Source organism: Panthera leo, chromosome A3 (assembly GCF_018350215.1).
Source record: "Panthera leo isolate Ple1 chromosome A3, P.leo_Ple1_pat1.1, whole genome shotgun sequence".
Classification (NCBI taxonomy): Eukaryota; Metazoa; Chordata; class Mammalia; order Carnivora; family Felidae; genus Panthera; species Panthera leo.
The window spans coordinates 17,757,427-17,775,008 of NC_056681.1; the positions used below are offsets into that span (position 1 = coordinate 17,757,427).

The window sequence follows — 17,582 nt, forward strand, 5'->3', positions numbered from 1 at the left end:
AAAATTATTTGAGGATAATTAAAAAAAAATACTGCTATGACCTAAGAGAAAGTATTTCTTAAAGAAGATTTCTTTTGTTAGAGTTTATTTTTTTGGTTCGGGTTTACCTGGCCTTAGGATAATGATTCAAATACAGTGTGTTCAGGACACACTGGTAACGAAGAGAGGAAGGGAAGGGAAGGAAGCTGGTATTGGTGTGTTATCAAGAAAAGTACCTTGTAAGTTCTTTATAGATTTTGGATACTAACCCTTTATCCAATATGTCATTTGCAAATATCTTTTCCCATTCTGTCTATTGCCTTTTAGTTTTGTTGATTGTTTCCTTTGCAGTGCAGAAGCTTTTTATCTTGATGATGTCCCAGTAGTTCATTTTTGCTTTTAATTTCCTTGCCTTTGGAGATGTGTCGAGCAAGAAATTGCTGCGGTTGAGGCCACAAAGGCTGTTGCCTTCTTTCTCCTCTAAAGTTTTGATGGTTTCCTGTCTCACATTTAGGTCTTTCATCCATTTTGAGTTTATTTTTGTGTATGGTCTAAGAAAGTGATGTAGTTTCATTCTGCATGTTGCTGTCCAGTTCTCCCAGCACCATTTGTTAAAGAGACTGTCTTTTTTCCATTGGATGCTCTTTCCTGCTTTGTTAAAGATTAGTTGGCCACTCAACACCTGAAAAACAAATAATCCAGTGAAGAGATGGACAGAAGACATGAATAGACACTTTTCCAAAGAAGAAATCCAGATGGCCAAGCAACACATGAAAAGATGCTCAATGTCACTCATTATCAGGAAAATACAAATCAAAGCCACACTGAGAAACCACCTCACATCGGTCAGAGTGGATAAAATGAACAAATCAGGACACTACAGATGCTGGTGAGGATGTGAAGAAATGGAAACACTCTTGCACTGTTGGTGGGAATCCAAACTGGTGTAGCCACTTTGGAAGACAGTGTGGAGGTTCCTCAAAAAATTAAAAATAGAAGTACCCTACGACTCAGCAATAGCACTACTAGGAATTTACCCAAGGGATACAGGAGTGCTGATGCATGTAGCCCAGTGTTTATAGCAGCACTTTCAACAATAGCCAAATTATGGAAAGAGTCTAAATGTCCATCAACTGATGAATGGATAAAGAAGATGTGGTTTTATATGCAATGGAATACTTCTTGTCAATGAGAAAGAATGAAATCCTGCCATTTGCAGCAATGTGGATGGAACTGGAAGGTATTGTGCTAAGTGAAATGAGTCAGTTAGAGAAGGACAGATATCATGTGTTTTCACTCATATGTGGATCTTGAGAAACTTAACAGAAGACCATGGAGGAAGGAAAGGGGGAAAAGTAGTTACAAACAGAGAGGGGGGGCAAACCACAAGAGACCTTAAATACAGAGAACAAACTGAAGGTGGATGGGGGCAGAGAGTGAGAGGGAAAATGGGTGATGGGCATTGAGGAGGGCACTTGTTGGGATGAGCACTGGGTGTCGTATGTAAGCCAATTTGACAATAAATTATATTAAAAAATAAACTTAAAAAAATTACCTTGTGAATAACTGGGTTTTAGAATAGTGCCACTCCAAGTGTGGTCCAGGGACCAGCAGTGAATTAGAAGCTCTTCCTGGTCTGTGACAAGATAATTACAGAAATAGAGGTTAAGTATTTTAAAAGGAGAGGCTTCCATTTTTCTGTTTTTAAATTTTACCTTTACTTTTTAATTTTGCTATTCTTTTGTGGTTTTGTATTTTATGGTAATATTGGTCCACCGTGGGTTGGAAACAACTACAACACAATAATAATCACTTTCATTGGAGGTAGTTTGGAAAGTATTAATAGAATATGTCTCAGAGTTAATCCAGTCAAGTAGTGAGGACACTACGATATTCATCTATGAATTTCGTATCTTCCATTGCTTGAAGATTGTTTTAGGGGCATTAACTCTCTGAGAGTTCTCGCTTGCCCTATGTGGAGACAAGTTTGCTTTCACAGCCTTCAAGTAGAGTAACAAACATTTTGCAGTAAGCATTCCTGTATGGGTGTGGCACCAACAGCATCTAAGTCTTTTTTTCCCAGCTTTATTGAGGTATATTTGATAAGTAAAATTGTATATATTCAAGATGTACAACAGCATGTATATATGTACACATTTTGAAATTATTGCTACAATTAAGTTACTAAGTCTTTCTCTTCTTCAGAAAAGATCTGATAAAATTGACTACATTAAAACTAAGAACTAATTTTTATCCAAGGGTAACATAAAGAGAATTGGAAAACAGACAAACCAAGAGAGGATTTTTATAACACATGTATCCAATAAAAGGATCAGTAACAAGAATATACAAAGAACCTCTACAAATCAATAAGAAAAGGACAGTAATGGTCAATAAGCATTAAAGGTGCTCAGCCTCTTTAGTAAATAGCTAAAAGCAAATAAATCCTCAATGAAGTATTATTTCATGTTTGCTAGATGGTCTAGAATTTTTAAATCTGGCATTACTAAGTGTTAGTAAGGATTTAGAGAAGGAGGGCCTTTCAAAACATTGCTGGAGAGACTATAAATCGCTACTGCCACTTTGGAAAACAATTTGACTTCACTCAGTAAAGCTGAAGACATTTATACCCTTAGTCTATCTATCCTACTCCTGGGTATACCTGAGTGAACTCTTAAAAATGTTCAACTGAACATACAAAAATATTCATAGGCACTATGTCATAAGATAGCTCTTCTGAGAAAAAGCCCTATCATCCATCTACAGGACATCTCACCATCTACAGAATGACAAAATAAATAAGACTATATTCATAAGATGAATGAAATACAACTACCTGTATCAACTGATATGAATATCAAAACAATATTGAGTGACAAATGCAAATCATTTATTACAAAGACTTACTTTCATATGTATGTCATGAAGCCAGAGGAAGCAAAATGATATCTTGGGATAGATGCATATATTTATAACTCCAAATAAAAATAGAATGATTAGCATAAAACCTGGCTAGTACCTGACTGGGTGTTTTTTGTTTGTTTGTTTGTTTGTTTGGATATTTTTTGTTTTGTTTTTGTTTTGATGGGGAGAGAGAAGTCAGCAGTATAGAACACACAGGGCACTTCAGTGATGCAGTGATGTTTTGTTTCTTAGAGGGGATAGTTAGTACATGTGTGTTCATTTCATAATTATTTTATAAACTATACGTTCATTACCTGTACTTTTGTCTGTGATAGATTTCATAAGAGATACTTTTTAATAGAGTCAAAAATAATATGAAGAAAAGCAATAAAGTCCTAGAAATGTAATTTGTAAGGAATTTTAAAAACATATTTCTGACTAAGGGACATAAAAAGAAGCATTAATAAATGATGATTTGTACAGCATTACTGGTGGGAGGGCTCATTATAAAAAGGTGTCATTTGTCCCTCAGAGAAGTGAAGAATACAACTGGAATAAAAATTCTGATGGAACGTTTTTGAAGTTTTTTAAACTTTTTCCAGTGTTCTGGAAAAACAACAGGGTAGTGAAAGCCCAGAAAACCTCGCAAAAGAAGAATAGTAAAAGAAAGGGACTTGTTCTCTCAACTATTAAAACATGTTACATGAACACAACAGAGAGATAGTGTCAGAATAAGAGGCTGTGACTCGGAAATAGAGTGGGGAGCCGCTCAGCATGTGCCAGGATATAAAATAATCGAACATGCTAGGAAAGTGATATTTTAAATCACTGGGGAAAGTTCTGACTGGTCAACTAATTGTTCTAAGAAAACCGTAAAGAACTACAGTGAGATTTCTATTTCGTGCAATATATAAAATACATTCCAGACGGATCAACAAATTAGGTTCGAAAAGAAAGTGGGAATAAATCAAGCAGAAGACAATACACATGACTCTTGTTCTGATCCAAGGTGAGAACGGGAATTTGCTCTAAACTGGAAATACTGGAGGAGACCAGGTGGCCTGAATGCCAGCTGCTTGATGCTCACAGTCTTAACCTCCCCTGGATAGACCCTTGCTAAGAGTAGCATCTCCATTTCTCCGTTCAGCTCACTTTGCAGCTCTTAAATCTTCTCCCAATCCCTGACTGTTGGTAGACGGTTTCACCCTCACTTCTCAAGAAAATGGAGCCACGAGGACACCTCAGCTCTCCATTCCAAAGCAGCTGCACATTTTCCCATCTTGTCTTCTCTCACGAGGGGAAAGGTGCTTCCTCTCCACCCACCCCCATTGCTGCCTTTCAGGACTGGACCCCACCGCTTACTTCAATTTTGGATTTTTCCCGGTTGCCTGTGATCCTGCCAAAACCTCTCCAGCCTTTGGAAGGGGGCGCTGCTGTGCTCCTTTTCCCATCCCTGCTCTTGCTGCATCAGTCCCCTCGAGGCCCAAATCACTGGCTTGTCTGGGCAGGGTCTCTCACCTTCTGTGCTCTCCTCTGCCCATGGCAGGAGGGCTGTGAGGCCAGCATTCCCCTCTAGATTACTCTTGCTTAGGTCACAGGTAACCTTGAAGACACTAAGTTCAGTGGGCAAATTTAAGTTTGTAGTTTCCTTGACTACTCAGTCATCTCTGTCGCTGTGAACCCAACCCTTCTGGATCCCCCTTTGGCTGCTCCCCTGACAGCCCACCTTCCTGGTTTGCCTCTTGCCTCTCTGAATGTAGCCTCCCAGTTTCTCAGTTTCTTTGTTTCCTCCTGATTGTTAACATGGTAGTTTTCCTCTTGGCTTAGTCCTGGACCTGTTTTGTTGGTTCCCTTATACACAGTTGCTTAATCTTTTATATCCAGCTGCTACTCAACGTTGCCGTTTGGGTGCTCTGCACACACCTCAAATGAAACATTGCAAAACTCACCAGCTCCCTTTCCTAAACTAGCCCTCCTGTAAGACTCTCTTTCTATGAACAGCACTGTGACCCACTCCAGGTGTCTAAAACAGACAAGCTGGGGTCTATCCTTGACACATTGCTTCCATGCTTCACCCTTAACCATCAAGCAAATCACATTTGCTCAGCAGCTGCAAATCTCCTGCACCATCAGCTTCTTTTCTATACCACCATAACCATCGTTTCTCCCCAGGAAGGCCTTGCTCCTTCCACTGTGGCCCTCACAGAGCCAACCCACCACACTCCCAACAGCTAACCACCCCCCCCCCCCACTTTTGTCCTAGGAACTTCTAATCCACCAACTTTTATTTTCCTCTTCATATCCTGACTTGCTAGACTAGATTTCTCTGCTTATAATTCTCCCAGTACTTTGTGCCCTTACCTCAAAGTCCTGATGTTTGTGGCAAGGATGAGTAGATAGGGAAAGCAATCAGAGATCTGATGATTTAGAAGCTTCTACTTACCTAAAAGATTCAAGAAGCAAATGAAAAACTGACAAAAATATTTGTAACTCATGCAAAAAGAAGCTTATATCCTTAAAAACAGGTTGTAATTACAAACCCATAAGACAACGATAGACAAAAATGAAGAGCCGTAGAGGAAAATGAGAACAGGTTATAAAGAGCGTGTTCATAAAAGAGTCAATGCAAATGGCCAATTAAACTGAAAAAAAAGAAAAAAACTACATTCTCCAGTTTTCTAAAAAGGATACACACACATACACTTAATTTTTTAAATAGTGTTGGCATGGATTGGGAATAGTCGTGTTCTTCTTTTGGGGGAACCCAGAATGGTACAAACTCTGTGGAAGGCATTCTGGCAATATGTGTCAAAAGCCTTAAAAATAAAATAGTTCAACCACTTTGGCCCAATAGATTAATTTCTAAGAATGTATCTTAGGGAGATCTGCAGAGTTTCATGAAAATACTTATTTATAAGAATTTTCATTGCAGTGTTACCTATAAAAAATTCAAACCAACTTTTTTTGTTTTTGACAAAGCACTCACACACCTACACGTGTATGCATGCACATGTGGTAAAGGGGCAAAGGGAGAGGGAGAGAGAATCTTAAACACATTCCACGTCCAGCTTGGAGCCTGACTCAGAGCTCGATCCTATGACCCTGGGATCATGACCTGAGCCGAAATACAGAGTTGGATGCTGAACAGACTGAGTCACCCCTGTACCCCTCAGACCAAGTTTAATACCCAATAATGTGACTCTAATGGGGCATTAAAATGCATGGCCCCAGAGAACATTTAAGGATTTTTTTTAAACCCATGATTTGTTTAGTGATAAAAGAAGGTCATAGCACAATATGCATGGTAGGAATTTAATTTTTAAAAATAACATATGTATTTGCATAGGCATAAAAATACGGGAAAAATATCTCCAGATAGGGGGATTATGAGTGATTTTGTTCCTTCTTTTTTTTACCCTTTTTGTATATTCTTAATATTCAACAAATTCTGTGTATCGTGTCCGTAATGAGAAAAACTAAATATATTTTAATTTAACAATAGGGAACTGATTGCAACATATGGCCAAGGCTATATCGAGAGAGGCGTACCATGATGATTAAGAGTATATGCTTTGAAGCTCATAGACAGGTGTTCAGTTCCCTCTTTACAACTTAAGAGCCGGATGACCTTGAGCAAGTTATTTAATTCTCTTAGCCTCAGTTCCCTTATCAGCACAACGGAGATAATACATCCTGGGCAGAGCTGTTTTGTGGCTTAAATGAAATAATGTATGTAAAATTCTGATCAAAGAGTAAGTGCTTAGTAAAAGTACCTGCTTTTATAATGCCAAAATATAAATAGATCCAGTAATGATTTACATGAAGTCATGATTCCCTGGGGAGTTATAACTGGAAGTTTGGAGAATCATTTATTTTATGGCTCAGCATCTTCTGGACCATCGTAATGATGCTGGAATCCAGCAGGAAGGTGCTGGCAGGAAGACTGAGCTGGGGTCAAAAGCCTCCCAGGAAAGGTTTTGCTCATTTGGGCAAAATGCTGGCATTGGTCATTGATTCACCTGCTTGACCCACCAACAAATGATTATTAAGCATCTACCATGTGCCAGGCATCAGAGACTCAGCAGTGAGACAAACTAGCTGCCTTCTGGGAGTGAAACAGACTTTTCTAATTGGTGTGGTTTCAAGACACATAGATCCTGTTGGGTTCAGCAATTCGGAAACTGAGGAATAGTTGGAGACTCTTTGGTAGGTCCAGGAAGATGGTAGTGATGCTCACTTTGCATTCCTCAGTTACCAATCCTAAGGCAAGAGTCTAATTCTAGAATCCTACCTGATGGCAGGGCTGGGGCCTCTTGATGTCCTCCCTACACTGCTCAGTTTTAATTCAAACACAGACTTGCTTAGTCTGCAGATAGAAAGCCATTTGGTCACCTGGGGGAGGGGGGATAGCAAACTATGGCCCAGGGGTCAACTCCAGCCTAGTGTCTTTTTCTTTCAAATAAAGTTGTATGGGAACACAGCCATGCCCATTTGTATATGGATTGTCTGTGGCTGTTTTGCGCTACAAGCACAAAGCTGATCTATTACAGCAGGTACTGTAAGGTCCACAAAGCCTAAAGTATCATCTGACCCTTTACAGGAAAGCTTGGCCAACTGCTGTTCTAATTCAGTGGGGCTGGGGAAATGAGATGGCAGGTGCCATCAAGTTCCTTTTCCCTTCTGTAGTTCCAGGAGCTGTTCCCCTAGAATCTATCCAAGGAGGGCCCTTTGAGGAGAAGATCTACATCCAGTGGAAACCTCCCAATGAGACCAACGGGGTCATCACACTGTATGAGGTAAGAAGACCCCTTTGCTATACCTCTTGGTTTGGCTTCATTCAATTGACTTCAGCCTGAAGTTGGAAAATTTCTACTGGGTGCAGGGCTCCCGTGAGGGCATGAAGGTGAGTAAGACACATCTTACCCAAAGGTTTCAGACAATACAGTGAGAAGACAACACAAGGTCATACAGATGAGCAGCTTGACAGCCCCAGTGACCCAGAAGACTGGACACACCACACATTGAAGTGGTTATTTATCTCTTTAGAAAGGAGTAGGCACTCAGGGAGGCAGACTGTCCCAGCAGAGCCCAGAAGACCCAGGCCTAGCACACAGTAGTTATAGTTCACTTCATATGGAAAACCACAACACCCAGATGATGCTCATCCTACACCTGTTAGTTTCTGGGCTTCCAGAAAAAAATCCCGAAGTCATTCTCTGCCCTGGGGGTGCATGATTCTTAACTTTTAATGTTGCTCTTTAGCCACAGCATATTTTATTGTTACTCAGGTGATGGTATCAGAAGCTCCCCTCCCAGCATTAGCAGGGCCTTATCCTATCAGAGATATGACATCATATCAGAGATGGAGCAGAACCTCCTCAGATAGTAAGGTACCCATCAAGCCAACACAATGTGGCTTCCTGAAAACTTTCAAACTTAGAACAAACTGTATAGAAGTCTATTGCAAAACAAAAACAGTGAAACTTCAGTGAGGCTGATACAGCTGAACTCAAGTACTGAGATGTGGTCAAGGTTGACTATCCTCCCACCCTGAATCTTCTGAGACGCTGGGAGAATGTGGTACGGGCTGCAGTAGAGACCACAGCAGTGCAGAAGGAAGGGTATGGAAGCCAAAGCTGCAGTGATGGAGCCCTGCATGCCAGGGTCTCGCATGATGAAGTCCCACATGCCAGAGTCTAGCGTGATGCAGCCCAGCATCCCAGTAGCCCTCCTGTGGTATTGCATGATGGCCCCCAGCATCCCAGTAGCACCGCTGTGGTCTCTCATGACCTTTTTCAGGGTCTTCCTCTCTCCAGGCCTGCTGCTCCCCTCTAAGATGAGAGTGGTAATGGCTGCATTAGGGTTCCTGTAGAGGGTTTGAGGTGGGAAAGGTTACAAGCATCCCCAGGCTGAAATGCACTGCAGCCCCTGAGAGCTCATGCAGAAAGGTACTGAGAGGTATTGAGGTATTGAGAGTGAGCTGTGAAAGAATATCCCCACGTAAGGGAGGGAAGTCAAAGAGTATTGGTGACGGAGAAATATTTAGGATGAATTGGATGGACACAGAAGCTCTCTAGAGAGACCTGGAAGGACCTCAGAGCTCTCTGAGGAAGGAGAAAACCATCCATCATGTACAAGGTGTAGCACCTTCAGAAAATGCCTTCACTCAGCAAATCACAGCTTCTTCAAAAGAAGAGCTGTATCATATTCCATTTTGGGCCCACATGGTTGGGAGAAGCTTCCTACCTGCGGGAAGCTGCTAGGGGCGGGGAGGTACCATATCGACCTTGCCCAGGACATGTTCAGAAGTGCCTCGTTGCGGGGGAGAGAGGGACCAAAAACTCAGCTGAAACAAAGCCTCGTCACTTCAGAGCTACCTGCCATTCTTTGTGAAGTGGAAGCTGCCATCACGTGCACATACACACACACACACACACGCACGCACACACTCACGCACTCACGCACTTGGTGCTGTTATGTAAATGGCTCTCTATGCCAGATGTTCAAGATTTTTGGAACTCACAGGCCAGTAACATTTCAAAAGGCTTGGAGGACCAACATCCAGTTCTTTACCATTTTTTATTAACATCATTTCGTAAAAGACATAACTTCAAAAATACAGAAAGGACATAATTTCAGAATAAAAGGCAGTCCTTCAAATTGAATAAATTTAGCTTTATGAATAACTCATGAGTCTCCTTATTTTTTCTTTTTGCCTTGAATTGAGGACAACTTTGTCCTGAAAAGGCCCTATAGTCTTTGTACCCAGCTGTACTTGGAAACCACTGGGCTGGGCCATGTTGCAGGGGACGTCATATCCCTGCACGGACCAATTTCTTACTTGGGAAGTATCCTGCCTCCTCTGATGTGTGCATGGAATGGGCTAGGAAACCCGCTCATGCTGTTGTGTGAGAAGAAGAGATGATGGGGTGGAGAGAGAGCAAGGGAGCGGTCCCAGCTGTGAGTGATACACCCTGTTCAAGCAGCAGCTCCATGAAGTTGAGGTCTCAGCATATGAGACCTCTGGAGCTCTGGGCTCGATGGTGGGCACAGATCGGTACAGGGCACCCTTCCCAGTTGTGTGTGAGTCCTGTACCTTGTCGATTTCCAAAGACCAGTCACCAGGGATGCTGGCATTTCTGTGATGGGCTCTCCTGGACACAGCTCTGGAGAGACACCTTCAGTTGGCTTCTCAGCTGCTTCCTGTGCTGTGATTACAGAGAGCGAGAGATGGAAGGCTGCAGCTGTCTGACTTTTCCGTGAGCTCTGGAGGTGACCTTTTGGGAATATGCTAAATATCTTAGATGATGCGATGAAGGGAGCCAAGGAGTTCATGGGCTGAGGTCATTGTATTTTGAGCATAAACGTGGCTGTGACCATGTGCATCACAGGCTAGTGGGACCTCCGAAGGTAAGAATGTTGGCTTTTGAGGTCAGACAGCTTCATTCTGAACTCTAGCTCTGCCATTGTAACCGTGGGTACAGCAAGGAGCTTCTCATTTATATTCATTTGTACACATACATATATGTTCAATGCTGTGTTTGGCATTTAGAAATAGCATCAATGAATGTTAGCTCTCACAGTACATAAAAATGAAGAAATTGAAACCCAGAGAGTTGAGGTGTGAAGACCAAGGTCATAGCTGAGATGGCAGATTCATGGGTCTTGAGTTCAAGTGCCAATGCCTTGCCCCTTAGTGTGGTCGGTGGACTGGCAGCACTGGCATAACCTGGGAGCTGGTGAGAAATGCAGCTTTCAGGCCCCAGCAGACCACCTTGGTCAGAGTCTCCTGGTAACAAGATTTTCTGGGTGATTCACGTGGGTGTGAGAGTTTGAGAAGCACTGCTCTAGACCACACTACTCTTGAGAAAATTTCAGCAATTGATGAGCGAGTATGTCCTCCTGAGCAGAGAGAGACAGGGAGGCCCTTCCACGCTGGGTTCAACCCATTCCCATCCCAGATAGTAAGCAGGAGACCTTGCTTTTCAAGACATTTATAATAGAGTATGTGTTTATGAGGCAATTTCCAAATTTAATTAGATGAAACCAATTTTATTTTTAAAATTAGGTTCTGGTTGTAATTTCTAGAGAGGAACCCATAAATTATAACTCACCCTCCTCTGGTCTCAAAAAGTGTATTTTGTGACAAAGGAAAATAGGATAACACAAATAGAAGTCTAGGATTCTCTGTATGTTCCTGTATACAACCTTGGACTTGACAAAGTCAAAAGCCAAAAAAAGGAGCAGTGGGTGTAGTAAAGGAGGGTTATGGCTATGTAAACACTGTAAATATTATTCAGTGTAGTAGGTTCAAGTAAGTTTAAATAATTAAATTTCTTTTCCCATGAGTCTGAGTCACAACCTCTGGGTCTATCCTTGGACAGTTCTGCGCCCCAAATCTGAATGGCTTTGATTATGTCTCATTCCGTCTCTGGGCTTAAGTCCCCTCTTATAATACGAAGGTGTCAGATTATTCTGGGCTTCAATGGGTAAGAATCAAGAGAAAAATAAATCTATGTCAAACCCACAAAATCAAAGGTTTATACCTCATTTTGGAGTTTCTCTCCAATATGAAACTGCCTATGACTGGAGTCTTTGAACATAATGCAGTGATGACACTTGAAGGAAAAATAGCTAGTGGAAAGGCCTTGGGGTAGGAATGACTTTGGGATGTTTAACAAATAGGAAGAAGGTCAGAGTGACTAAAGCTTCATGAGCAGGGGGATCATGATGATGAGAGCATATGGAAAGTGTGTGGGCAGGGTCGGGTTGTGCAGGGCTCCTAGAGTTCGTGCTTTATCCTGAGAGAAATAGAAAGCCCTGGGAGGATTTTAAGCAGAGGACTAAAAGAATCAGATTTACATTCTTTACAAAAGCACCTGGATTTTGTGTGACTAGTGGGCTGTAGGTACACAGGCATCTTGGAGACATCTGGAAAATGTGCCAGAGGCAAGGACATTTCCATCACCTATGATTTTTCAATGAGGACTCAGCTAGCCAGGTGGAAGATCGGAATGCTTTGTCACATCTGCCTCTCTGCTGCTGCTAACCTGGACTTTGACACCTTTCTTTCAGTCGGGAATTCATGTCTTGATGGGCTCCCTGAAGCCATGAACCTTGAGACCCTGTGCCTCCCCCAAGGAATGGGAGTCTAGCCCTTACCCTAATGCTATTCCAGGGCTATGGCACAGCCTGTTTTTCCAGCAGTCATGATCTGTCTCCCTGCCTGCTAAGTGGGGGCTCCCAGTGGTCATTGGAGCCCACTGAAGCCAGCCTCCCCTTCACTGTGGCAGGAGGTATTAGGATGAATTAGACCATGGCCTCATATGTTTGGGGATTTGTACTGTAGTGGGATGTACAGAGTATGCGTCTGTGATCAGTTTCCTAACAGAGTGACAGTGCCCAGAGTTAAGTAATGTCAAAGGCCTCACATCTACAAACCAGCAGATCAATATCAGACATGCAGAATCTCGGGCCCCAGCCCAGACCCACTAAATCACAGTCAGTGTTTGAACAAGATCTCTAGATGATTGGTGCCCATGTTAACATATGAGAAGCATTGTTCTGAGAGATACTTTACAAGTTCACAGCCTAGACCCAGGAAGCTCTCCTTGGAGGAAGAACATGGCCACTGACTGAACTGAGTAATATTCCTGCTCACATGGGACCTGAGGGCTGAATATTTTCACCAGGAATGTGGAGATCAAGACATTCCCATAGCCTCTTCCAGAGCCCTGCTTGGGTCTGACCAAGATATCAGGGTTCCCCAGTCCAGGGCCTGGACATGAGGGTTAATGTGGCCTCTCCCACTGTCACTGAACTCTCGTGAACAGCACAGCTCACCCAAAACAGACCATCACAGCTGCAGACAGGGACTTACAGCCAGAACGGGGTCATGGAGGAAACAATCCAGCCAGTTGTTTAAAAGCTCCTCAATAAAATCATTCAGAGACAAGCTGTTCAGAGTTCATGAAAAACAGTAATCAATACGTGTTTCAATTCAATTAATTGTTCTCGTCTCTGTCCAAAAATAAAAACTGCAGTGTGGGAATTGGGCCAGAAGATGTTACAGTAGCAACTGGGTTAACGAAGTGTGAAAATATTTAAAATTCAGACACGTGAAGCTTCCCAGTAAGAGCAGTCAGAATCACCAAGTTTCTAATTACAGTGTATAAATCTGAGAAGCTTAAAGAGAACGAGAGGACCCTAATGAGGCAGGAATGGGTGTCTTGATTATGCTAGAGTTGATTGACATTTATCTTGCAAGCTATTCTAGGCGCCTGGCGTTCAGAGTTAAATAAAACACAGACTTCGCCCCAATAAAACAAGGCGGCATTCCCATGCGGGAGCGCCTTTAAACGGTACAATAGGCCAGAGGGTCGTCAATATTTTTCCAGCATACAGATGGTTGGATTTGATCTGAGCAAAAAGCACGGGCCCCAGAAATCCACATTCCATCAGAGCACATTTCAGGAAGGCTGAGACTGGGGAAGTGTTCAGGCAATCAGAGTGGGTGCACGTGGATGGGGAGAGGGGGCCAGACGCTTGCATGGGCTCCTGAGTGGGCTGTCAGAGGGGGAGGCCCGTAGGAGGCTCAGTTCGGATGTGCAGGCACACCTTCTTCTGTCCTTTGGCTTGGCCACAGTGGCCTTTTAGGGTTCACTCTCCCCAGACAGTCCAGTGGCTCTGGTCCACAGAGAGGCAGTAGGGTGATGGAATGTGGTCCTGATGGGCAGGAGGTGGTATAGGAGGAAGTGACTAACACAGCCCAAAGCAAGAATTTGCATAATTCAGGCTGGAGCTACGTTAATTAGGATACTCAATTTGCATAATGCAGGCGGTTATTGGGTATAACTTGAGCCAGGCTCTAACTAGGAAAAAAAAAGCTCTTGTTTCTTTTGAATTGTTTAAGCCAGAAATGTGGGAATCATTCATTCTTCCCCACCTGCCACACATCCGATGCTCTAGAAAGTGTGATGGCTTCTCCTGTCAAAACAGACACAGGTTAGGGCACGTGGTCCCATCTCCACCAACACCCTGCTCTGAGCACTCATCTGATGCCTGGAACATTCCAGGACCTCCCTACCCACACTCTCACTATTCCATTGTATTCCACTGCCACACAGAACATCTCAACAGGTAAATCCAACTACGTACCTTTCTTGCTTTGGCTTCGTCTTAACTTTGGGGCCCTGAATGGTCTGGCCCCTCCCTGCCTCTAACTTCATCTCCTGCCCCTGTCTCCATTGCTTTCTGTGCACCAGCCCCTCTAGCCTTCTAGCATTTTCTCAAACCCACCCAGTTCTCTGTGGCTCATGTGGCTTTGTGGATGTCATTTCTTCTGCCTGTAGCATGTGTCACTTTATAGTTCTCATGACTATCTCCTTCCTATTATTCACCTCTAAGAGGCTTTTCCCTCCACCATCCACTTTATCCATCAGCCTGCTTGTTTCTTTCATACCATTTTCACAATGTGAACTTAAGTTGTTTGTGCTTTATCGTCACCCATGGGACTTGGAGGCTCATAAGGGCATGGGCCCTGTGATGGTTATTTAACGTGTCAACTTGGCTAAGCCATGGTGCCCAGATATCAGGTCAAACATGACTCTGGATAGTTTTATGAGAGTGTTTTTTGGATAAGGTTAACACTTAAGTCAGTGGAATTTGAATAAAGCAGATGCCTTCCATAGTGTGTTTGTGGGCCTCATCTAATCAGTCGAAGAGCTGAATGGAACAAAAAACTGAGCTCTCCTGAGCTAGATGGAATTTTGCTTGCATATAACCTTCAGAATTGAACTGTGTTGATGGCTCTTCCCTTGTTTCCAGGCTGACAGCCTTTGGTCTTGATCTGCTTTTGGTCATATTTGTTTTTGCTTTTCAGTGTGTATTCAGGACCTAAAAGAGACGTTTGCACATAGTATATGTTCAATAAATACTCCTTGGGTAGATGTGTGGCTTTGTGCTTTATCTTAACAAGGGGTAATGGTGAAAGTTTTTCCTAATAAGTTTAGTGGTTTTCAAGCTTAGCTGAAGATTAGAATCATGCCTTGAGAGCCCAAAAACATGGATAAATAAATAGGTAGGTAGCTGTATAAATGGATGGATGGTGGATGGATGGATGTCTGGGTCTCACTGCAGTCTAAATAAATCAGAGTCTCTGGGGAGGAGTCTTTATCCATGTGGATTTTTTTAAAGTTCCTTGGGAAATTCTAACATACATTCAGGGTTGGGGAAAAACACTGCATAAAATGAATCCAGTAAATTCACTCTGAGATGGTATCCTAGCCAAATACCAGCTAAATAAACACAGTCTCAACTCTGGCCTTCCCTGTCTTCATTCCTCTCTGCCAGAATCCAGCATTATCTGGTGTTATATTATAGCCAAGTCAATCATGCACAGGCTGGTGCCAGATAAGGCTCAAATTCAAGATGCATTGGCCTTTTTTCCTCAAGGTTGCTAAACAGTTTGTGGGGTAACTGAAGGTACACTGGGCTGTACCAGTCTGTCCATATTCCGTTGCATCTTACCAATGGCATCTTGCAACTCTGATGGCGCAGTCAAGCACAAACCTTACCCTATGAATATTTCCCCCTCCCCTATATGGGAGAAATTAGTTCTTTTGTTTATTTATGAGATTAATAAGAGACATGCACACACACAAAACTCAGCTTTGCCCATGGGGCTTCTTCTAAATCTTAAAAGTCAGGGCCCTGGGATTCTAGGAGCCATCTTTCCTAACCCTCAGCCCATCACTCACCCTCCATAGGGTGTTTCTCTTCCAGAGACTTGAATAATGCAGGCATCCCTGGGTAGATGCCATACACAGGTCTGCTGGGCTGACAGGCAGGTCGACAGGTGTCTCAACAGAAATGGCTGTGGGTTGAAAAGAATGATTTCTGGCACTCAGAGTCTGGAAGGAAAGGAAGTTGTGTTCTGACGTGAGTAAGTTACGTTTATGTAAGTGAGACCATTAGAGCTGCCTGTCATCTGCTCGTGGAATATCAGGAGTGCCTGTATAGTTGCCTCAGGGTCTTTCTTTTTTCTGTTACAACTTGGGTGTTTGTGATGGAGCCAGGTAACGTGACAGTGGGGAAATCGACAGATGCATAGTGCTTGTTACCTACCGAACGGCAAAGCATGTTCTCCTGGCAAACAGGAAGGCTTTTACAATAAACATTAATCATTCCGTTTAGCTCTAAGAAAACTGAAGTTTCTGCGGGGAAAATGTTCCCGCAGTGTGCATCTGGGGGTATATTTGTCTTGGTGTGTGTGCGTAGGAGCATGTATGTGTGTGTTTATGTGGTTATACGTTGGCACGTGTACTCACGTATATACTTAATGCATTTGTCTGCATGTCTCTGTGAGGCTCTACCCATATTCTCAGCTGCATTCTCGGAATTGCTCTGTCTCTTTGGAGAGTTAACTGTGGGAGACACCAGAGACACAGGGCTCGGTCTGTTTTCTCCCAGGTCACCTCATATCCACTCCATAGGAATGTCATGGGAGAAACTCCCTCTTATTTCAGTAGGCTCCCAGCCATTTCTCACACCGTTCTGCCATAATTCCTCTCTTAAGGAAAATTTTGAATTAAAAAATGATCCGCAGGTCAAACTTAATTTCTAGCACTTACTGTTGTCCTAGGAGAGTGGAAGGAAGGCAGTGACCAGGTAGCTCCACATTTGGCACAGCACACGCTCTCCTTCACGTTCCTTACCTGGCAGGGAAGCTGTGTTTTGACGCACTGTGTACCCACAGGACCTTGTAGAGAAACAGCTGCACACACAGCCACGCAGCTAGAGATGGAACCCTCTCTTTGGCTCCATGGTCCTTTCAGTAAGCTGTGCCCAGAGGTGGTGTCTAAGCTGCCAAGTGTCTCTTTAAACATCCTAAGCTGTTCTCTTTTCATCTCGCGTGTTTTACCTTGTTCTTCCTGTTGCAATTCCACCTGGACTGGGCAGCGCATCATGGGCTTGCTGCTTTTAACTGGCCGGCTCTTTCATTTCTGTTTTGGTCAGAGCAGCCCTGTGTTTGGAACGCAAATGAAGGGTGATTGCAAGTTCTCATCTATCATCAGGACATTGGAGCCTGCCTTCTGAAATCTCTGCAGGCTGGAATTCAGATCTGTGATGCAAAGACTATGCTTTTGTTGGCCTCAGGAGAGGGCCTCTGCTTTCCTCCCTTCACTCTGAGCTAAGGACCCCTTTTCTTTGACTACTTTCACTTCATTCTTCATTAGGAGAAAAGTACTTTCTTAAAATTTAACACCCAAGGACAGAGCCTTGGCCTACATCGTTATGGACTCCATACACGCAGGCACACGTACAGCACCCACACATACTTGCATGCAAGCAAGCCCACATGCACACATACATACACGGTCTCCTTCAGAGCCCTTCAAAATGTAGGTCGTAAAAATGGTCATTGCTTTCTTGGGCTTCTTTTTATTTTATGCGTAATTTTAGCATGTCTGTTTCATTTCAAGTCAAATAGTGAATCATGCAATTAGGAAATTTAAGATTGACTTTTAGTTTGCCATGGCCGAGTAAGGTATTTTAGTGAGCACCTTTCCCTACCTGGCCCTTGGCTTCTACATCTAAGACCTGGGAGAATTGGACCAGATAGATTCAAAGGATCCTTCCTGCTCTGACCTAACACTTGGGTGCCCAAAATTGAATTCTTCTTACTCGTAGTTTCATGA

General features: G+C 43.0%; 1 protein-coding gene across 3 annotated transcripts in view; it reads left to right on the forward strand.

Annotated features, from left to right (window-relative positions):
* Positions 1-17,582, forward strand: part of PTPRT (protein tyrosine phosphatase receptor type T) — an 800,956-nt gene that overhangs the window by 399,476 nt on the left and 383,898 nt on the right. For all 3 annotated transcript variants that reach the window (XM_042930943.1, XM_042930944.1, XM_042930945.1), the window contains exon 8: positions 7,570-7,679. In XM_042930943.1, coding sequence (XP_042786877.1) covers positions 7,570-7,679 — 110 coding nt within the window. The remainder of the gene's footprint in view (positions 1-7,569; positions 7,680-17,582) is intronic.